Source organism: Electrona antarctica, assembly GCF_951216825.1.
Source record: "Electrona antarctica genome assembly, chromosome: 1".
Lineage (NCBI taxonomy): Eukaryota > Metazoa > Chordata > Actinopteri > Myctophiformes > Myctophidae > Electrona > Electrona antarctica.
In genome coordinates, this window is record NC_136806.1 from 39,622,677 (window position 1) to 39,647,342 (window position 24,666).

At 44.1% G+C, this 24,666-nt stretch overlaps 1 protein-coding gene across 1 annotated transcript in view; it reads left to right on the top strand.

Moving 5' to 3' along the window:
- The window catches only part of tenm1 (teneurin transmembrane protein 1), a 425,652-nt gene that overhangs the window by 376,313 nt on the left and 24,673 nt on the right, over positions 1 to 24,666 (top strand). The window contains exons 30-34 of the mRNA XM_079512339.1: positions 297 to 469; positions 5,711 to 5,955; positions 7,230 to 7,523; positions 12,056 to 12,303; positions 14,326 to 14,468. Coding sequence (XP_079368465.1) covers positions 297 to 469; positions 5,711 to 5,955; positions 7,230 to 7,523; positions 12,056 to 12,303; positions 14,326 to 14,468 — 1,103 coding nt within the window. The remainder of the gene's footprint in view (positions 1 to 296; positions 470 to 5,710; positions 5,956 to 7,229; positions 7,524 to 12,055; positions 12,304 to 14,325; positions 14,469 to 24,666) is intronic.

Here is a 24,666-nt window from a genome sequence, read left to right on the forward strand (position 1 = left end):
AAATGTTCGCTCTGAAAGAATATATATTCAAAGATTTGTTTCACGAATTTTCAAAAATAGCTTGTAGATCTGCTATTTTTCAATAGCTAAAGTATAACATAATGCTTAAAACACCAAAAGGGGTTCCCGCCCAAAATGGGTTAAAATATGTCAATAGCAGACAATGTGTTAAAAGTCCTTAAATTGTCACTTCACTGTCATCTGGGGACCCCCAATCATATGGGGAGCCCCATGGGGGGGCCCTGACCCACAGGTTAAGAACCACTGGTCAGCCGCCTATACTCTCTGTCCTGCAGGTACAACAGCGAGGGTCACGTGACCAACGTCACCCTCCCTACCGGCGAGGTGAGCGGCTTCCACGGCAACTTGGAGCGCTGGTCTCGGGTGGAGGTGGACGCGCCCGGCCGCCACACCTTCGTCACCAGCACCAACCTGTCTGCCAGCGACACCATCTACACCTTCAAACAGGGTAGGTGTCTGCCAGTCAGTCAGTATAGTCTCGTGTAGCCAGACAACTATTCCACAATCTCCGAATGCTATATAGAGTCTGGAACTACACCTGCCATTTCCGTTCACGAAAATATATTTTCAAATATATTTACATTTTATTTTTGTATTTCCTTTTCTGCTAAGCAACAAGCTATATATGCTTATGTGATTTATATTTATATTAGGATACAGTTGCGTGACTGCAAAGACTGTAAAGACGAAACGAAGTGGGGAGGAGTCTGCACTTCCGCTTTATATTTTACTCATGATAGATCTTCTGTTGCTCCAGACCAGGGGTAACCAACCAGGGGTTTGCGAGCTACCAGTAGCTCGCACGAGCCATTCAAGTAGATCCCGGAGTAAGCGGGTGTCAGACTGACAGGCAGCCAGCCATCTCTACCAATACACAGAACAAATTAAATAGCTTGCAGTGATGGCCCCAGACATGTGTATTGGGCCATCAACTGCGTTTGTTCTATTGTTTGACCGCTATCTCCGGTAACCCCCGTGTTGTGATGCACAACTTGTGCATAATAGTCATACATATCAGAACAGAACAGTATAAAAACCCACAGAGCTAAACAGCCTCTCACTCACTACTATACCTAGACAGGCAAGCAGTATACTCTACTCTGACTATGGAGGGTCCGGCGGAAAAAAATCATAATCAATAATGATTTCCACCAGGAATGGGAGCATGCATCCCTCCGACAGCGCAAGAAACCATTTACGAACGGGGACAATGGGACATGGTTAAAGAATTGCTGAATGTCACGGCAGACTGCTTGTTTTCTAACCTTAAAAAACGTATTCAAAGATGTGAATACTTTTCACTTCAGTTTGACGAGTCTTGCCCTTATTCCATTGAAAAAAAGGACAAAACTTCGGATGAAATGGAGATTTCTGAACTAGTAAATGACTACCAACTGCAGGGCAGAGCTAGAGACCAGGACTTTAGGTCAATTGTGAGCAGAGACAAGTATCCCCTGATTGTGTCGTGTGCACTCAAGCTGCATGCCTACTTTGGCTCCACTTACTTATGTGAAATGGCCTTTTTACAAATGAAAATAATAACATTATTAGAACTCGTATGACTGACTATCTGACTCACATCTTAATGACACCCTCATACTGGCAATCACTAACTATGAACCAGATTTCAAAACACTTGCAGATAATGTGCAGTCAACAGCAGTCTCATTAAAGGTGGGCTGACCCTGAGAGTATTGTATCTGTCACCATATCTGTTCAAATATATGGTCATGTATGCATTTGTCATTTGAACATCTGTAAATGTGAATATTCATCGAACTGAGAAACTAAATATTGTGCTGTATAAGCAATTCATTTCATGTCCTTTTTGTTTTGTTTTATTAAAAAGAAAATAACAAATATGTTTATTGTATAAATTATGTATATTTCTAATACATTTGTCTTAATATTTAGGCATTCATTATATAACTATCAGAATTTATTCTTAAACTATAGTCTTTGTCTGGATGTGTGCACATGCATTGAGCCTGTCAGAAATCGCAAAAAACAAGTGCTTTTTTTAAACATATTTTAGTGGTAGATCATGGCTTACAATTGGGAATAAAATGGGCTCTTGGGCTTGAAAAGGTTGGTTACCACTGCTCCAGACTGTATGACGGAAGCATTTGAAAATTCACAGTCACAGGCAGGCAGGGACACACATACGGTAGCTACGCAATGGAGTGGCTGCACCACTCAAAACCCTACAGTAATAACCTATAGAATAGTGTCAGTGGCTCTCCACCACCAGGGATCACTCTCAGAGTTAAATCAAATGAAAGGGACACTTTTCTGGACAGTATTTTGAGCCTAAAATCCATTGTTCTGATAGATATTTAGACTATGGAGATAAGGGGTTTCTGCCCGACAGCAACGAACAGGCTTTAGGTTCAGAATGGTCAAAGTCTCCCTTTAACATGGAGGGTGTTCCAGTGCAGTAGGACTGGCCCCATGCATCATCATCAGCCATGCATCATCTGGCTCACCTCCACGACCACCCAACTCTCCTCCACTACTCTGCCCCGGGGGGCTGGCTATGACTCATCCCAGGATGACAACCTCTGTGTGTGCGCCCACACACGCGTGCACGCGTGCGTGGGCTCCTACTTTGAATGGAAAACCCATAGTCAACATACTACTCAGATGGGTATAGATGGGAAGGTCAGACAGTAAGAAGGGTAAAACGATGCTAAAACATTGATGGTCCGGCCCACTGCGGTATATAGTGCAGGTAAACTGTAGTGGTCAGGTCAGATATGGACTCAGGCACTCTCTAAATGCTTCTCGCTCAATACTGATGGCTCCCATGGTTTCATCGCTGAAACGAGGTGGAAAGTTGGAGAGTTAGGAAGAAAAATAAGCCTGCATTGCGGAACCAAAACAAATTCTTAGGGCAGTGTTATGATTGGTTTTGGGGCGTAGAATAGATTTGTTAGCAGCTGTTCTACCAACCACCTTGGACTTCGTCTGTCGGGTGGAAACCTCATATGTTTAAAAACTGTTCCTTTTCGGGATAAATAAAATAAAACAGCAGATCTACAAGCTCAAAACGCATCGCTCCGAGGCGCGCTTTGAGCTTGTGGATCTGCTATTTTTGGTACTTTTGTGTGACACTGTAGTATGATCAAGTTGGGCATTACGAAACAACACGAATATGGAGGTTTCTGCCTTTAGTTCCCAGATGTATCGTTAAGACAGAGATCTGCGATCATCTGGCAACACGAGACTGGGCTAGGCCAAAACTGTCAACTTGTTTTAGCACTTTAAAACAGGTTTACTTGTGTTATGTTACTGTTGCAGTAAGCCCCTCCAAATTATGAAACTAATATACTAACTATCTTTTCTAATGTTTGACCTACTAGAGAGTAGAGTCTAGGGACGGCACAAGGGGGGGGGGGGGGGGGGGGGAGAGGGGGCTTTAGCCCCCTCTGGTGGAGGCTTAGCCCCCCTAAGCCCCCCCCCCCCTCCAAACAAGCCAAATTGACTGACTTCTATGTAAACCAAGATTCATTAGCCCCCCCTCTAAATAGTCCTGGAGCCGTCGCTGAGTAGAAAGCTCTGAACACCAGCTGCAGCAAACTATTGGTCCTGTCAATGTGTGTAAGAAGCAGCATGGCCTCTAGGGGGAGCACTAGCGTGGCATTTAGACTCTTTAGTTTCATTCTTCATTGTATGACTGACTGACTGACTGACTGACTGACTGACTGACTGACTGACTGACTGACTGACTGACTGACTGACTGGTACTTTAGGTATATGTAGATATATACAGGCAGGCAGACACATGAGACTTGACAGATTGGACGAAATGGAAAACAACAAAACAAATGATCATTTTTTTGGAGGTTAGTGTTAAGAGAAGAATAATGGCAAAATGAGGACAGAGTGAAGAGTGGAGTGGAGAGGCTGCTTATGAGAATGGTTTGCTCATGTCATCTCCTTAATTGCTTTCTAGCGCTTGTCACCAGTCCATGACAGGGCTGCAGGGAGAGGAAAGCTGTTATAACTAACACGCACGCATACAGGAACACAAATATTTTAGGTGCAGTAAAGGTTACATTCACAAACTCATGGATGTCCTCGTGATACAACACATGTCCCTCAGCACTCCATGGGCACACACACACACACACACACACACACACACACACACACACACACACACACACACACACACACACACACACACACACACACACACACACACACACACACACACACACACAGAGACACAGGCGCCATTATGACAGAGCTGCAGGGAAGTACTTAGAATGAGCACCTATCCAGCTTGTCCTCCCACGCCCCACACCCACTGTAAATTCACGGCGGTCTGTGTCTTCGTTCCTCCGAGGCATCGGTGCCCACATCCACTCACAACAATGACCTTTTACACATTTCCCCATCTGCATGCTGCAATCCAATTTACTGCACACCTGACACTGATGAGCTTTTTTATGATGAAAATGTTTTTTAATGTAATTTTTCTTTTCTGTTTTTGTTTTTCGCTGTTGTCAGGCAGAAACCTCTTATCTCCATCTTCTTTTTTTTGTTCATCGTTTTTAGTAAATTTACGCCCTACTTTGTCATACTACAACTACACACAAGAGCATCAAAAGTAGCGGATCCTCAAGCTGGAAACGCGTCATGAAGCTTGGAGATCTTTTGCTGTTTTCAAAATTCAAAGTAACAGTTTTGGATGTACTGTATGACGTTTTGATGATAGATACATTTTTGTTCAGATAATGATAGAGAGAATGCAGATGAATAATAACAATAGGCGCATGTGCGTGCGTGCGTGCGTGCGTGCGTGCGTGCGTGCGTGCGTGCGTGCGTGCGTGCGTGCGTGCGTGCGTGCGTGCGTGCGTGTGTGTGTGTGTGTGCGCGTGCCATGTTTCCCTTGACACCTCAGTCAGAGCAGGAACAACACCTAGGTGTTTTGTGCATGCAGGCAACCGCCTTTTTGAGAAAAAAACAAAAACGAAACAACCCGCTGTGGCAAACTGTTGCAAGAGTGTGATAAGCTTGAGGGAGCTGCTGCTGCAGCACAGAATGGAATTTAACTCCCGAGAGTGTACAAAAATGTGACCAAATGGACCCGTAAATGTCCATTTGGGTGCAGTTAACAGTTACAGCAGTGCAACATGTTAAAAAGATACCAAATGGATGACGCACACAAAAAAGCCAGAGGCTTGTTTCCATTGTCGTCCATTAAACATGCAACTCACACAACTGGACAAAACAAAAGCGTTCATTAAAAATGACACCTGTGTGAACTGAGCGGTGCAGGCTGCTCAACAGCAGCAGCTGTTCGTACTTAAAAAACATTAACATATGGAAATAATACTTTGACTAAGACTCTGCTTTGTAGAAAAAACACACAGAGGCAAACAAACAGTGGCCTGTAAGTGAGCGTTTTGCTGCGCCGTATGCAGAGGTGTCAAACCGCCGCTCAGCGTTACCTATCATGAGCCACATCTAACGTCCTTGTTGTTTTGTTCTGTTTCTCACACATCTGTCGCTGTCATTGTGCGTGTGCGTGTGCGTGTGTGTGTGTGCGTGTGCGTGTGTGTGCGTGTGCGTGCGCGTGTGTGCGTGTGCGTGTGCGTGTGCGTGTGCGTGTGTGTGTGTGTGTGTGTGTGTGTATGTACATTTGCGTGTGGTGTATGTGATCATGTGCCTGACGCCACAGAGCACGCACAGAGTTCGTACCGGGTGAGCGCCGACGGCTCGTTCGCCGTGTCCCTGGCGAGCGGCATGGAGCTCTCGCTCAGCACAGAGCCCCTCCTCCCGGGAGCCGCCGGGGGCGGAGTCAGCCCCACGGCCAGCCGCTGCAACATCAGCCTGCCGGGAGACCACGCCCCCAGCCTGATCGAGTGGCGGCAGAGGAAGGAGCAGGCCAAGACCAACTACAGCACCTACGAACGCAGGCTGAGGGTAAAACCACCGTCACACTCTGTCACTTTACCCTGGGATTTCAACCCATGCAGGTCTCTTGTGCAAGAAGAGCTGATTTGCCTGCTTGCTCAGGGGAGAAATTGAATTTGTACCACTTGTCAACCAGTCGTGTCAAACCAGACAGAATCTAAATGTCCCAGTAGAAGAGCGTGCGTGCGTGCGTGCGTGCGTGCGTGCGTGCGTGCGTGCGTAAATAACATTATCATCAATTTACCCAAGTACAGCTCAAGGGGAATTAGGTTTTTGACCATTAATGTGAACATAGTTTTTCCTTCTTTTTTTGTCTGGGTAAAACTACTATCTCCACAAGTTGGAGTATGGTGGTTTGAGGATGCAACAATGGACTTTTCAGGAAAATAAAAAAATAAAAAAGGGGTTAAAATTTAAAAAGAAAAAAGATATAGTATAGTATATACCATATGCCGTATATACCTTATGTTACACGGCTAAAGTAAAACATCATGTTATTGTTAACACCCAGACAAAGACAGCATATGCTTCAGCTGAGCTGTGAATACCACTCAGCAGTGAGAACTACAGCGCCGTTTCACAACTTCAGAATATATATATATATATATATTATATATATACACATACAGTCTCGTATAAGAATTGTATTTATATTTACTGGCTATGCACGCATGATTATTTCCTATATGCAATAAACCACCATTATATCCCTTCTGAGCGCTCACTTCATAAGAGCACACACAATCGTGAAAACAGAGGCCCGGCCGCCACTGAGATTTACTCAACGGCTTGTGAGATATATTGGAATGATTAACTAGTGGACGTCATATGGGGTTAACCGACAGGTCAAATGACTTGGAACCTGTTGCCTGTACTTTCCCCACCCGTCCCCTCCTTTCTTCCCTGGCACACAAAGTAGGCTACAGCATGCAAACAGGATATTGCATGGGAGAGGTCAGGTCACACTGTGTATGTAACACATTAATGAATGGTCTTGTCTCCTCATTGTTTCGTAATAGAGCGATTCAGTGTTAATCTTATGAAGAAAAAAAAAACTGGGGTTGCGCCGAATGACTCATTCATTCATCTCTAAACTAATAAATTGTCTTCAAGTCTCTCTCGTGTTGCACGACATTTATTACACAGCAACAGAATGTTATTGATTGCCTCTGACTGACTCACTCCTCTCTCTCTCTCTCTCTCTCTCTCTCTCTCTCTCTAACTCTCTCTCTAACTCTCTCTCTCTCTCTGAATAATAACGTCGTGTTTCCCTGTGGGTTCAGGCCCACAACAGGAACCTGCTGTCCATTGACTTTGACCAGAACACTCGCGTGGGGAAGATCTACGACGACCACCGCAAGTTCACCCTGCACATCCAGTACGACCGGCTGGGCCGGCCTGTGGTCTGGTCCCCCGGCAGCAAGTACACGGAGGTCAACATCACCTACTCCTCCGGGGGCCTGCTGGCCGCCATCCACCGCGGGGAGTGGTCCGAGAGGCTGGAGTACGAGAACGAGAGGGTGGTCTCCCGAGCCTGGGTCAACGGCAAGATCTGGAGCTACACATATGTGGATCGGGTGAGTCCGCCCGCCCCTGCCCCTGTAACAGGGGTGAGTCCGCCCGCCCCTGCCCCTGTAACAGGGGGAACACTGCCCACCCCTGACCCCGTGGCATGGGGGGAAAACTGCCCACCCCTGCCCCTGTAATAGGGGGAAAACTGCCCACCCCTGACCCTGAAATAGGGGGAGAACTGCCCACCCCTGACCCCATGGCATGGGGGGCAAACTGCCCACCCCTGACCCTGTCACAGGGGGAAAACTGCCCACCCCTGACCCTGTAACAGGGGGAAAACTGCCCACCCCTGACCCTGTAACAGGGGGAAAACTGCCCACCCCTGACCCTGTAACAGGGGGAAAACTGCCCACCCCTGACCCTGTAACAGGGGGAAAACTGCCCACCCCTGACCCTGTAACAGGGGGAAAACTGCCCACCCCTGACCCTGTAACAGGGGGAAACTGCCCACCCCTGACCCTGTAACAGGGGGAAACTGCCCACCCCTGACCCTGTAACAGGGGGAAAACTGCCCACCCCTGACCCTGTAACAGGGGGAAAACTGCCCACCCCTGACCCTGTAACAGGGGGAAAACTGCCCACCCCTGACCCTGTAACAGGGGGAAAACTGCCCACCCCTGACCCTGTAACAGGGGGAAAACTGCCCACCCCTGACCCTGTAACAGGGGGGAAAACTGCCCACCCCTGACCCTGTAACAGGGGGAAAACTGCCCACCCCTGACCCTGTAACAGGGGGAAAACTGCCCACCCTTGACCCTGTAACAGGGGGAAAACTGCCCACCCCTGACCCTGTAACAGGGGGAAAACTGCCCACCCCTGACCCTGTAACAGGGGGAAAACTGCCCACCCCTGACCCTGTAACAGGGGGAGAACTGCCCACCCCTGACCCTGTAACAGGGGGAGAACTGCCCACCCCTGACCCTGTAACAGGGGGAAAACTGCCCACCCCTGACCCTGTAACAGGGGGAAAACTGGTTTTCAACCTTTTTCATGTCAAGGTCCATTATTTATTCGGCCCCTATCTTATTTCCCTCTACACCAATGGTTCTCAACATGGGGGCAGCGAGCCTCTACACCAATGGTTCTCAACATGGGGGCAGCGAGCCTCTACACCAATGGTTCTCAACATGGGGGCAGCGAGCCTCTACAGTACACCAATGGTTCTCAACATGGGGGCAGCGAGCCTCTACACCAATGGTTCTCAACATGGGGGCAGCGAGCGTATTGCAAGTGGGGCCCCAGAATAATTAGCAAAACACTAAGACTTTAATCATAACATACCGTATAACGTTATTGTTGAACAAAGTCAATTATAATTTCAGTCACAATTAACACAATCAATGTGTTGATAATTAAAATAAACATGCGCTGAAAATGCATATTGTAGGATTCAGAGGTCCCACCCATCTGACCACGTGTAAGTAAACTCTTTCATGATTTCCAAGTGATCCAGAAAAGGTTGAGAACCACCACTCTACAAATAGTCCTTCTGCAAGCTGTGTTGGTCCCAGATTAGGGAGTCAGGGACACTAGCTTTCATGTGGTTAAAGTTTAACCCATTCAGTACGGGAACCCATTTTGGTGTTTAAGCATTATGTTATACTTTAGCTATTGAAAAATAGCAGATCTACAAGCTCATAGCGCACCACCGAGTGGCGCGCTATGAACTTGTAGGTCTGCTATTTTTGAAAAATCGTAAAAATGCGGCACAAATCTTTGAATAGGTATATATTCTTTCAGAGCGAATGTTTTTTTTTATTTCGAAGTCAGGCCTAAATGGGTTAAATTAATAACCTACTGTCTACTGTAACCTGAAGCGTGGTATCATATCTCTAAAGCTAACGTCAGATGAAATATTCATCCGGGTGTATTTTTAGTGAGCGAGCTCATTCCTGGTCCAAGCCCAAATGAGAGTACTGGAGTGGAGAAGGAATTCATTTCGAAATTAATAAGGCTTATGAAATATTAATGTGTTAATATTGTACCTCTCGTTTCCTAATATTCAAATTAAAACCTATTTTTGCGTAACATTTTGATTGGAATAGAGCACATAAAACTCTTGAGACATATATGACATCATCATCATTTATTTAACTCACGACCATGATCACATGGTTTGGAGCACAGATTCATAAAAGTATACAATCAACAGTATACAATACATTACATGATATACATCGACATATCGGAAGGCTTTCCCTATTTGTACAGTGGAAGAACATTTTTCAGAAAAGCACCCAATTTATAGATTACTTTTAGTTTTTCAGATTTTAGTAATGCAATTAATTTAAACATAGAAGGGTGGGTAAAAAAATTAATTGGCAGGTATTTTTGCCTGAAATTCATAATGCTAGTATTCTTACATTCCAACAAAACATGGTACTCATCTCCAATTCTGGCTTCATTACATAGGTTACCAATGACTTTTGGAATTCTAGTGTTGTTTAGCCCAAAGTGGCAAATAGCCTGTCTATACTTACGGTTTTCACATATCAGGTATATTTCTAATTTGAACTCTTGTTTGTATTCAACATAGATGTCACATGATGTCATACTATTGAGTTCACTTTGCCATTTTTGTAAAAACTGGTCTTTCAACCTTAACACATTAACCTTTTTTTCAAAGAGAGCCATATTTCAAAATGTGAAAATACCTTTAGGGCCGACTGCATCTCCTGGCACCCGTACCTTCTGGCCACAACAAAAGTCACATACAAATGCAATTTTATTTATTTAACTACAGTCCAATATCAATAGTATTTTTGTTGTCAGTGTAGCCAAATGTCTCTCTACAAAACCTTTAATAAAATAAAAATGGCCTTTCTTTCACATTTTGAGAATGAAATAACTCAAGGGACAGGGAGGAATCCTTACAAATTCTCCGAAAGAAATAGCCTATCTGCCCCAGGTTAAACACAAAAATTGCAACAGCTGGTCATAAATAAGACCTTTTAGGAAGGAAGCTGCGGGCCATAATATAAAAAGTGTCCACGGGCTATGATTGGGCCCCGGGCCAGACTGTGGACATGACTGCATTAAGCTTTACGCGCTGTCAGTCAGAACATTGAAACCAAATGTGGCTAAATAATGGAAGTAGAGCTGAAACAACTCAATGGAAAACAGTTGGTTTGTTTCCTTTGTGTCCAGAATATGAGCTCCAGTGTTTCCTCAGCTGTGAAACAAAACTATAAGCCGAAAGCCTAGCAATATTTGCAGGGACAATTATTTTCTTAGCAATAATTCTATTCATTAAATTTGTCAACTAGAAAAATTGCCCTTCTGGGCACAGGGCTCCACCAGGAGGATAGGACTGTGTGAGATGATGATAGGACTTGTTGAAGAAATGCAGAGCCAGATCACTCATAGCATCTCTGAGGATAGAATTCTGGATGAGCAGGACATGTGCAGCATTTTGAACGAAACGGGCCACTCCTGAAAACTTTGGAAGCCAATGTTAGCCAATCAGTGTAGAATCTGAGAAATCCAACAGACTCGTCTTGATCACATGACTACAGAGATCATGTGTACCGATTTGTGTGAGATTTGGATGAAATCTGTGCGACTAACATAAGCAATGTGTTTTGCAGAAATCGGCCTCATGGTGGCGCTATAACCGGCAGATTTGGAGGGATGCAGGGACAATGCTTTTCCATGGCCTCTAGGGAGTGCGCATACATAAGTTGTATACAGATCGATGCAGTTATAGCTAAAACAGGAATTGGCCTGTTATAGCACCACCATGAGGCTGATTTGGAAAAGAATGAGTGGCATGTCGTCCTCGGCCTAGTGGAAATGTGCGTGTATAATTTCACGGAAATTGCACACTGTGTTTGTGATTTGTGGCATTTTGCTCGAAACGGACCAATCATGTGAGCTTTGGAAGCCAATCTTAGCCAATCAGGATGGAAGATGGGAAATGGTGCAGATCCGTGTTGATCACATGACTATGGAGATAGTGTATACCGAATTGTGTGATGTATGGATAAAATGTGTACGAGTAATCTACATAAATGTGTTTTGCCTAAATCGGCCTCATGGTGGCGCTATAACAGGCCGTTGAAGAATATTCGGGGCAGAGGTTCGTCGTTGGCATCCAGGGAGTGTGTGTGCAAAGTTTGGCATGGATCGGGCCAATCGGAGACAAAATCCAATCTTTGAGTGTACTTCCTGAGGAGTTCTGCCGTTATACAATGAATAGTGAGGAGTCATCAGGGGAATGTACCAAGGACAAAGTCACAGCAAAAACATGTTATTGTTATTGTAGTGTACAATCTGTCTGGACTGATGTGTCACAAAGCTTCATGTCTTCTTCGGTCTCAACAGCTCTGCTGCTGATCCAGAACATCATGGTTGGATTTATGACACTTCTTATGTACAGTATAGGTTGTATTTGTTCTAGGACTGTAAGCTACAGTTCTAACCGTGTGTGTGTGTGTGTGTGTGTGTGTGTGTGTGTGTGTGTGTGTGTGTGTGTGTGTGTGTGTGTGTGTGTGTGTGCGTGTGCGTGTGCGTGCGCCTGCGTGCGCTGAACTTCCAGTCCATCATGCTGCTGTTGCACAGCCAGAGACGCTACGTGTTTGAGTATGACCCGACGGACCGCCTGGTGGCCGTCACCATGCCCAGCATGGTGAGGCACACCCTGCAGTCCCTGCTGTCCATCGGCTACTACAGGAACATATACACCCCTCCAGACAACCAGGGGGCAGCCTTCGTCCAGGACTACAGCCTGGACGGACGGCTGTTCAGGACGCAGTACCTGGGAACCGGACGCAGTGTCATTTACAGGTCAGAGTTCATCCATACACCAATACATTTGCACACACGCACGCACGCACATGTTCGCTTGATTGCAAACATGATTATTGCAAACAATTATTATTATCTCGTATGTCTCATTCTTCTTTGGAGAGCAATGTGCGTCACACTTCTCCAGCACTTATTTTTGTCATCCGGATCACCATAGACATAGTACACTATACACGATAGCTTGTGGGCCTGCCATTGTAAGCAGTAATGCTACTTTCCTTGCATCCGACCTTTCTTCCAGTCCCATAGCTGCGATATACAGCTGGAATTGCTGCTTGAAGGCACGCCAGTTGCTGTCGACATTCCCAGTCAGCTTCAAACGCTCTGGTGTATCCAATATATCCATGTTGATTGTCACAATTTCTTCTTTGCGTTATAGTTGAGTTTTCACATCTGGTACCATGTTCTGTTTGTTGATTCAATGATGACCAAGTACTTTAACTCCAAGGCTTCTTTATTCAATCAAACAGGTATACAAATGTTTGTCCTTGACATGAAGTCTATCTGATCTGACTTCCTGTCTAGTGGATTTCACTACTGACACTACAGACACTGACACCTTGTAGTTAAAGATAATAGATAATGATCATGATTATCACATAGTTATAGTGAGTTATAGTTATAGTTATTTTCAAAAGGAAAAGTGCATGCATAAACTTTCCTTAATGATTATATCTGGTTTCAGTATTTATTTATGATGTCTTTTCTCTATTATTAAGGTTCAGTCAGATAACACACAAATAGATTTAACCAATATTTATTATAGATTGAGAATACAAGTGTGCATATAATATTTTATCTTGCTACATTTTTCTCCCTGCTCGGCACAATTAAACACCATCATTAAACATTAAGAGCAGGGAGATAGATATACAATAACAACCCCCCATGGGGAACATAAATAACAGAGCCCACCGGTGGTGCTGGGGTGGCGGTGGGAGCAAACATCACATAACAACAACCAGGAACCATATAAGGAAGGCAGGAAGAAGCATGCAGTCTAGTGCATACAGTAGATATAAAATTGGGCCAACGCCCAATGAGGCATCTATTCTTTTAATAGTATAGTTCGTTGGAGCCATATGTGTGCAAGAGGGGGCGGAAGTGCGCAGGAAGTGTGGAAGGCACGTTACGTCACGCTGTCACTCAAGTGATTACTGGCCAATCACAGCGCATCTTTTCCGGGACTTATCAGACCCGAAAATGCGCTCTGTACCGCACGCTCATGCTCATGCTTCCGCGGGGCTTCGCAAGGAATCTCAGGATAGTTTTGCCCTCCCTTGAGCACATACGCTTCAGAGCCGGAAAGGGCGTCTACGTTTATATGTCTATGGTAGTGAGCTTAAATACCCCATCCAATTGGTCAGCTGACTGCCACATCAGCGAATGACATGTGGGTCTTGCACACACTGAATACACCCACATAGTAATGCAGCATATTAACCCCTTGAGTATATGTATGTGCCCTTGAGCACAGCATGAAACCCCTTGAGTATATCTGACTGTATCATTTATTGTAGCGGTCATTTGTATTGGTGGTGGGGGGGGGGGGCGGGGCGGGGCCGGGGTCGCGAGACATGGCCAAAGCATTTTCGGGGGTCCCCAGCCAAAACGTTGAGAACCCCTGACATAGTTCACCCAAAAAAATAATTATTTTCTATCAATTACACACTGCATGAAGTCATGGATTTTCTTTTTTTTGTTTGTGAATATGGAGTTGAACATGTATTCCTCAGATTAGAAAAATCTTATTAACTGTTTATTTGAAAAATATATCTATGTATATCTATATATTCTATGTATATGATCTAGACTAGAGTTCTCAAATTCTGCCCGAACCTGACCCGACCCGAGGCAACCCAAAAATCTATGATATTCTGCCGGGCCGAGCCTCGAATACCATTTCAAAAAGAAAAATAATTATATTATTATAAAACGGTTTTCGGGGCCTAACATTAGTCGGGCGTGTGTCTGTGTGTGCGTGCGTATGCGTGCGCGCAGGTATACGGGTGCAGCGCGCCTCTCTGAGGTGGTGTATGACTCCACCCTGGTGACCTTCACATACGATGACTCGTCAGGCACCGTGAAGACCATCCACCTGACGCACAACGGCTTCATCAGCTCCATACGCTACAGACAGACGGGTACGTGCACACACACACACACACACACACACACACACACACACACACACACACACACACACACACACACACACACACACACACGTCGGGGGTTTTATTCACGCCATTGCACTGTGAAAATGTGACCTTGTTTTGAGAAATAATGATGTGACCTTTTTGTCACGTAGTGCCGTTCTGTGTGGGAAGTACTCATGATGACACACAGCTGTTTAACCACTGAAACCCTGTATGGTTGACCAGAGTTCCTCAGGGCTTCATACTATGTGCATGTTTCTTGCTTAGGCAACAAGGTCTTAGGTCTGTATCAACCGTGCAAATGCATGTAAATGCATTGTAAAGTATTCCAATACAGTACAGAAAATGCATCGTTGCTGTTGGGCAGAAACATCTCATCTCCATATCTTAACTTTTTGTGTTATTTCATAAATTAATTCCTTACTTGACCAATGACCATACTACACACACAGCGTCAAAAGCAGCAGATCCACAAGGTCGAAGACGCATTTTTTAAATTTGATTCCTGAAAAGCAACACACACACACACACACACACACACACACACACACACACACACACACACACACACACACACACACACACACACGTTCTGGACATAATGAGGTTTCTACCCGACAGAGACGACATGATACACCCGCAATAAACTATTACTCTTACATAGTAGGCTACTGTATGTCCTTCACTCTGTCACTATTGCTGTGCAGAGCAGTGGCATAATGACCCGGTCAGTGGTGGCTACACTTACACTGTTGACATTGCAAACATACTGCATGTGGTCCCGAATGACCACTGTACTGTCTGGATGTCTCCTAATAGAATGACCACTGTACTGTCTGGATGTCTCCTAATAGAATGACCACTGTACTGTCTGGATGTCTCCTAATAGAATGACCACTGTACTGTCTGGATGTCTCCTAATAGAATGACCACTGTACTGTCTGGATGTCTCCTAATAGAATGACCACTGTACTGTCTGGATGTCTCCTAATAGAATGACCACTGTACTGTCTGGATGTCTCCTAATAGAATGACCACTGTACTGTCTGGATGTCTCCTAATAGAATGACCACTGTACTGTCTGGATGTCTCCTAATAGAATGACCACTGTACTGTCTGGATGTCTCCTAATAGAATGACCACTGTACTGTCTGGATGTCTCCTAATAGAATGACCACTGTACTGTCTGGATGTCTCCTAATAGAATGACCACTGTACTGTCTGGATGTCTCCTAATAGAATGACCACTGTACTGTCTGGATGTCTCCTAATAGAATGACCACTGTACTGTCTGGATGTCTCCTAATAGAATGACCACTGTACTGTCTGGATGTCTCCTAATAGAATGACCACTGTACTGTCTGGATGTCTCCTAATAGAATGACCACTGTACTGTCTGGATGTCTCCTAATAGAATGACCACTGTACTGTCTGGATGTCTCCTAATAGAATGACCACTGTACTGTCTGGATGTCTCCTAATAGAATGACCACTGTACTGTCTGGATGTCTCCTAATAGAATGACCACTGTACTGTCTGGATGTCTCCTAATAGAATGACCACTGTACTGTCTGGATGTCTCCTAATAGAATGACACTAGGCAGACTTCACCTGGGCCACCAGCATGGGGTTGCCTTTGAATTTGAATTACGTAATGACATGTGTGAAGAAATTGACGTTTTGATGATTAAGTAAGTACTGAAATTGATATACAGTAGCACATCCCTTACAGATGCTCATCTCTGAATATTCTTACTATACGTATGCTGCCGTTGATCTCCTGAGATTGAGTTAAGGCAGTGATTGATGACATGATAAATAGCTGAGACACATATTTCATCTGAAACTTTGGTTGGTTGTCTTTGTCTTTGCCTTTGAGATACTACTGCAGGTCCAGACCCCTCATCCTCTAAGGGGCCGTCTAACTTTATGGGCTCTTTCTCTCCTTTGCACTTGTCCTCAATCTCTTATTCTTGCAAACACATTGGGTAAATGTGCAAAGTGGTTTAGCACACACATGCAGAAGAGATTCAGAATTATTGGAGCAATGTCAGCAAACACCAAAAGCTTACATTTTGTTTGACCCACATGATTTACTTAATTGTTTTGTTTGTCGTTTGTATGGAATTGTGTTACTGGTTTGCACACACACAAAATCAGCTTAACGTTTGGATATTTTGTGAAAGCAATGACTATGTGTTTTGCAAAAATTGTTGTGCTCATTTCGGTCATGGTCATGATTTTGTGGACCACACTTTCAAGTGACTTAGCGAGAAAATCGTCTAGTTTCAAATGGAAAAATCCTATATTGTTTGAAGTTATACTAAAAAGAATCCCACGCTGTTGTCATTTCCATAGAACTCAAAAGTTGCATATGTGAAAGTTTACTGCATGTTTCTGTGTTTCTTTGTTTTTGAGTGGTGCAACCACTCAAAAACCACAAGGAACAGCAATGTCCGTGTCAACCGTGTGTGTGTGTGTGTGTGTGACTATGAGCACCAGTACCAATGAGTACCAAAAGATTCTCAGAAACAGAGAGAGAGAGATAGTGCTGCACTGTTGCCTGCTAATGAGAGAGAGAGGGGGGGGGGGGATTTGCACCACTCAGTTCACACGGGTGTGATTTTTTGTGTGATTTTTTGTAGGCGACTAGGCGTGGTACCAGATTTACAGATTTAGAGATTTAGGTCACATTCTCACCTAATACTTCGGTAGACTTGATGCGAATGGGCGGAGAAGTTGGGATTCTTGCATATTTAATTTGTTGCGGTTTGCCTTCACACTGCGCTGTATAACCGCAGCAATTGGAAACGCAGCAGGGACCTTATCAATGTGTTCAATTCATAAACTATAGCCTACACAGTGAAATCTATGGTGTTAAAAGTATACTCAGTACGTGCATGTGTCGTGCCATCGGGGACTGGACCTCTCTCTCTCTCTCTCTCTCTCTCTCTCTCTCTCTCTCTCTCTCTCTCTCTCTGTGGAGTCCGCACGCACTGTTCCTTTGGGCATAGAGGCACATCGCTGAGCGTGCTCAGCGCACTGAGCACAGAGACAGACAAAGTCCCCACACAGTGACAGAACTCCATGTTTACGGCACGCACAGACAGACAGACAAAATATTCTGTAGGCTATACACTGCAGTGTTTTTATATGTTTCCTTAAGCAATTGATTAATGTACTCGTCCTCATTTCGACCAGGGCTTCGGTCTCCTCTTTCGACCATGTCTATCCACGGTAACGGGACATCTTTGCAATGCGTAAAATATGCCTTCTCCGTCTCCGACTGTGTTTATCCCCTCACCCGCCACATTGTTTGCTTCATTTCCTTTATTTGCTGCGGATTGCATTCACACCTGCACCAAACCGTAATCAAGTGCGATTGGAAGCGAAGCGAAACCCACGTTTTTGGTCGGAGTGGAGTGCGGTTCTTTGATGCGCATTAGGATTTGAATGAGGCTTCACACCTGCCAAACGAAGTGCACTTTCCGACAATGTGCAGCAGGATTTGTTTTAATCGCAGTAAAGCTTTCTGGTGTGAAGGTCACCTTAGAGACTTCTCTCCATTACCCGAGATTGTTTCTGTCTTTAGCAAATGTGTTTTTTATTGATTGATTGATTGAATACTTAATGTAAATATCATAAAGGTAGAGTAATCGAAACGATAACACAAAAACAACTGGGGTCTTATTTCCATTGTGGTCCTCAATGTATCAACATAGCATAGAACATAGTAGTAGCATATGAACACATTAATGCTACTACTAGACTGTATGGGCCCATCGACCACCGGCCTACTTGAGAACGATGCAACTTGTCATAGCACCCATTTTAACTCTCTGTCTGTGTCCCTTTTGTGCCCATACTGTATGTGGAGATCTCTGTATCTGTCTGTCTGTCTGTCTGCAGGGCTTAAAGTTCTCAGTCCTGGGGACTGATTTCAGTCCTGAGGATCTCATAGGGGTAATTTTTAGCCGTTTCGACCGAAAATCAACCGATAATTCCCAGTAGGTTACTTATTACGCCGATCTTATCTAGCCGATCGGCTCGTCTGGAGCCTACTGGCTGCGATTGGCGTTGATGACACGTTAACCGATCTTATCGGTCTATTCAGGTCTACTGGACATGCTGGGAGCCTACTGAAAATGACAAGCCTCCTCATACCCTCCCCTAAACTTAACCGCAAGCATGTCGCAGCGCGGTCCTAATATTAACGCATGTTCGCCAACCTTAATCCTGTCGTTTTTTTTCAGTCGGCAGGCATGCCCATACTCGTCGAAAACAATCGTACTGATCCGAACTGATAACTGCGGTCTTGTCCATTGATAACAGTCGAAGCGGGTGTCATTTCAGTCCTGAGGATCTCATGGGTTAAGTAATCAATTTGCAGGTGTGGGGTTGCCATGGCAATCAATTGGCTGAGGCAGAGGCTGGGAATTGCACAGGTGAGGGGCCTTAGGCTGATTAGGCCCACTGGCAGAGCCTGAGCAGAGCCTTTTGTGGTGGTTCTGGAGAACCGTGGGTCCGACTGACTCGATACCGGGCACTGCACTCCCTGTGGGGGTGTGGAACCGACGCGTGTGTCGAATGTGATGGGGCAAACGGTTCTCGAGTTAAGTGCATTACAACCGTACACACACACACACACACACACACACACACACACACACACACACACACACACACACACACACACATGCAGACACATAGAGACATGGCGCATTTATAGTAGGATGTCATTAACAAATTCAAACAACTTCAAATTCCGTTTGAAGGGAAATTCAAATCTACCTCCCCTTGTTTGTACACAGTGTATACAGCAGTGGATCTCTGCCTACCTCATTACTGAACTTACTAAATGCCTTAGTGGGGAAACACTCTGAGTGTTGAAAGTTGCTAATGTAATTCACTCTTGCAAGAACTGTGTTGCCCTTTATTTATTACTTAAAAATCACTCTACTAAAAGTTGTAAAAATTGGTATGCATTGACATTTGAAATTTCCTGTCAGAAACCATTTGTAATATCATTATACATTTCAAGAGGTTATCAATTTATGCGTATGCTGGGCTGAATACGAAATCCTCCTTCTGACCCTCGGAAGCCAGAAACAGAGGCTGCACTAGTGAAAAGTATAAAAGCGTGTCTATAAACGTGTATGGTAAATTCCACCATAATTCTAAGCAATTAAAGCAGGATTTGAATCCAGTTTCGCTAATAGAGCCTGCCTGCGTGCTCAGGGGATAAATTGAATCTTGGCCATCCGGTCAAAATCCTGTGTTTAGGTGAGACATGATCTTACACGATGTGTACAAAATGTCTCAATAGAAGAGCAGGGATACAAAATATAATTAAGTTAGGCTATATTGTATTAACATACCATACAGATTGGACAAAATTAAATTTTATTAATTTAGAAAAAGTTACATAGTGAGGCTTTAACAAAAAATGGAAAGCCGAAAATAATTGTATTTCACTTTGTGTCCGAAGCAACATTTCTAGTTTTTGTATAGTTATAGTTTTTTAATTGTCAAATCCAACTCGTTGTCTCCGCCAGGCCTAAGTCATGGCCGATACTATGTTTTGCACCCAGTCCGGGTGCAGATCGGCCTGTAATAGCGACACCAGGAGGCAGACTTTTGCAAAACTTAAAAAAAAATATTACTCCAACAGATTTCGTCCAAACATCGTGCAAATCGGTACACAGTATCTCTATAGTCATGTGATCAAAACGGATCTATCAGAATTTCCTATTTCATCCTGCACGCACACCCACTAGGCCAAGTATGTAGTGCCACCCTTTTCACATTGGCCTGTTACCAGCAGGCCGACTTTTGCAAAACACATGTTTTGATATCAATCGGTACACATTGTCTCTATATAGAGCAGTCCCGCCCCCTCGAGAGACCCGGAAAAAAATTCCCTGTTCATTTTCCTCATAGACATTTCAAAAGGTATTTATTTAAAGACGTTTACGCCACGGACAAAGCCAACTCTTGTCGTGACAAATCATGACAATATTTTGGGCCAAACAAAGAATTAGAAAGTCCAAAAAAACGGCAAAAACACTTCTTTTGTTGTTTTTCTTCTTTGTAATTATTTGTTTGGTCCAAAATATTGTGTTTGTTTTCACGATTTGTCACGACTCGAGTTGGCTTCGTACGACGCTTAAAAGGTCTTTAAATAAATACTTTTTGAAATGTCTATGGGAAAAATGCACTGGGAATTATTTCCTGGGCCTGGCGTCGTCATGAAAGGGGGCGGGACTGCGACGCTCTATAGTAATATGATCAAGACGGATCTATCAGATTTTTCCTATTCCATCCTGATTGGCAAATTTCAATAATTGCTGGCTCACAATATCCTACCTGACCTGGCATATAGTTATGTGCTCCGAGGAGCACTTTTTCTAGTTTTATTTCAGTTAACATTATTCTTCTTTAAAATATATATATTTTCATTTAACGATAACATTGATGCAAACAATGGTATATGTGTTGGAAAACCAGATAGAGGTTGTGTCTAGTAGGAAAGATACACACAGATACAGTGTGTACAGTAAAATCTATATCTATACTGTTTGCTCACTTTGATAGTTTAACTAAAACTGACACACACACACACACACACACCACACACACACACACACACACACGTCACACACACACACACACACACACACACACACACACACACACACACACACACACACACACACACACACACACACACACACACACACACACACACACACACACACGCGCGCACACACACGTTTTATGATTACATCAAGTAAGAAATATGGACAAACACAGAATATTGAAATTGAAGCATCACTGCCTTGCTTTGATAAGAATATACTATAAGGCTGCAGTCAGACTTTCTTTGCGAAGGAGTGCACTGTAGAGTCAGTGGTTTGGGTTAGAGTCAGCAGAGCAGTCAGTTAGATGTTACAATTACAGTTACAATGTTCAGGTATGAAGAGAGCTCAGCTTCGGAGGTTGTGGTCTACCACCAACGTCAATATGAGACCACCTCCCTCCCATGCATGCCCGTGTGTGTGTGTGTGTGTGTGTGTGTGTGTGTGTGTGTGTGTGTGTGTGTGTGTGTGTGTGTGTGTGTGTGTGTGTGTGTGTGTGTGTGTGTGTGTGTGTGTGTGTGTGTGTGTGTGTGTGTGTGTGTGTGCGCGTGCGCGTGTGTGTGTGTGTGTATGTGCGCGCATGTATGTGTGTGTGTGTGTATCGTGGTGGGAAGAATGCTCTCAGGCAAGTTCCGTTTTGCTCTCTTTTGTTCATTGTACCGCTGTTACACTGGCACTATTTCATGTACGTATATGACTGTGTGCCTATACTCACACATTTGCCCACACATTTCATACATAATTGATATCTGCTGCTAAGTGGTGTCTCGCACTATCACAAGAGACTGAGATACTCTCTGCCTTATGTTTTTTTATTTTTACTCACCTTATGCATATTTGATAGTGTTGCTTTGTTATTTGACACTTTATTTGTCTTATGGTTATCTATTTTGTAACTGCAATTGGTGGGAGCTTGTACAGAGGACAACTTCACCAATTATTTTACACCTTAAACTTATTTTACACCTTAAAATGTGGCATTAAACTTTAAGTTTAATTTCATTTCATTTGAGCAAATGAAATGCGATGTACGCGTCCGGGGTGGTTTACTAGGTTTTCATATAAGCGTTAGTCCGGTAAATGGATGACTGGTGACAAACAAGTCAGAATCTTCCACATCACCGCCATATAGATTCAGAAGATGAAAATAAATGTTGAAAATGTGTCATTCAGATTTAGCATGGTGTTTAGACATATGCTTACTTGCTACTGTATAGCTTCTTTAAAGCACCACATGGTTTTCTTTGCACTATACTCAAGTGATCGCTCACCCTGGTGTTTGTGGAGCGCTGGAATTACAATGGAAACAAGCCCCGGGGGCTTTTTGTGATTATAGCCTTTTTTTAGCTTAACTTTTGATTGTACTAAACATGCTAATAAAGTATTCAATCAGTCAATCAACCACTGGGAAGAGGAATGCCTCTTTAGAAATACATGGCAGGAAGGTGCTGACAGCACAAAATACGCTTGCAGTGGACTGTGGACACGAGACGTGTGACTTCTTTTTCCCCCTTTTTTTGCCTCAAAACCTGAACATTCAGTAAATATGCTGTGGTCTGGGGTTTTCGGATTAATTAGGCTCAAAATCTGGTCCACAGGCAAACTGATTTTGAGTTTGGAGTTTGGACCGTGATGTCATCAGAATTGATAGATCCAGAACCGGATCTATCCATTTAGGAAAATGCATTTCAAACCATGAAAAGTATAACACGTTGATTATATACAGTGAAATAATGTGGAATAAAATAAAAAAATAAAAAAGTGGAATCATAATAAACATTTAACGTCTTTTATGTCGTCCCTGGCACATCATCTATTCAGATGGGGGTCCTTGACATGAACATTTCAGAAATACTGGCTTACATTATGTGGACATAAAGAGGAATTTAAAATGTGCGTGTGTAGGCACTATGAGTCATTTAGAAGACTCACCCAGAGCTGTGAATTACTGTACAAACCAATTAATCTGACCATCAGCTTGCCATCTGATATAGAGAATTAATTAGAAACACAATAGGCTTCATAACGTGGTAACCCACTGAGTATTAGCTGGTAATAGTGTGGCCAGCGGCGGCCCCTAGCGGGGCCCCCGGGGGACCCTGGAGATGAGGCTGCAGATAGATTGGGTTTGTTAATACAGAGCCATTCCAGGCACTTTCCACAAGGCCTTGCAGTCTGTTGCTGCGTTCTGATTGGCTCTTGATAGTCAGGTGCTGCTAATCTCTCAAATTATTTTTGAGAGATTAGCAGCACGTGCACACAAGCGCTTGCATTTGAGCGTGCGTGCATCATTATATGTGTGGGTGTGTGCGTGTGTGCATTCTTTATTATTAGTGTGAGTGTAGCTGTGTGTGTGTGTGTGTGTGTGTGTGTGTGTGTGTGTGTGTGTGTGTGTGTGTGTGTGTGTGTGTGTGTGTGTGTGTGGGTGTGTGTGTGTGTGTGTGTGTGTGTGTGTGTGTGTGTGTGTGTGTGCGCGCGCGCGTGCGCGTGAGTGTGCATGTGTGCGTTTATGATTATCTGGGTGCTTTTGTGTGTCTGCATGTGCATGTGCATGTGTGTGTGTGTGCGTGTGTGTGTGTGTGTGTGTTATCACTTTGCCCTCACTCTGAATGGACTCTCACCCTTTCTTTAACTGATCTCATTTCAGCAGAACAAACAGAGGCTCGGAGGGGAGAGATAGCGGTAATTGTCCCTGGAGAGGAGAGACCACTGTGTGAGGGAGAAAAAGGGAATGAGGGGGGGGTTGACAGCTGGGAGAAGGGGGGGGGGGGGGGGGGGGCACACCTGCAAATGTGAGACGTGAGCGGACTGCACCTCACCAGCCCTTAATTGTTGTTCCGCAAGAGCTCACTAGTTCAGATTTCCATCAACGTAGCTGGCTTTATATGGTTTCATGCCTGGTATGTACTGTATGTATGTATGTATTAATGCATGCATTCATTCATTCATTCATTCATTCATTCATGCATTCATTCGTCTTTTCAGTGCATACTCTTATTTTGAAGACGAACTGGTCCCGGGCCGTGAACAGGAAGTAAACAACGGCTGTGTAATGGTCCGCACAATCTTATTTTAATGCACCCGGAAATGTAACCGCGATCATCGATCATCGCTTTAGTTATGGGCGGTGTATAAAGCTTGTTTTGATAAATGCAATCTGGCAAAAGAATCCGAGTTAAATGCATTTAAAAGTGGATGGAGGCAGACTTTTTCACTTCCGGTTAATTTCCGGTTTCATCGATCGCCTAGCAACCACGGGGCATTAATTAATAATAATCGTTGCATACGAGCGTGATCTATCATAAACCACTGAAAAGACCACATGATGTAAATTTACATCATCGGTGTTTTGGCGGGAGCAGAGAGTAATTAGATTAGCAATTGTGAAATTGAGCAAAAGTAGAAAAAAGCTTTAGTGGTTCCCTATAGAGACACAAAGGAGACTCTTTGTGTCTCTATATGGAACCACTGCTGGTCATCAGACTCATCATCACATATTGGCTTAGGAATGCGACAAAAACATATCCATGAATTCAAGTCTCCAT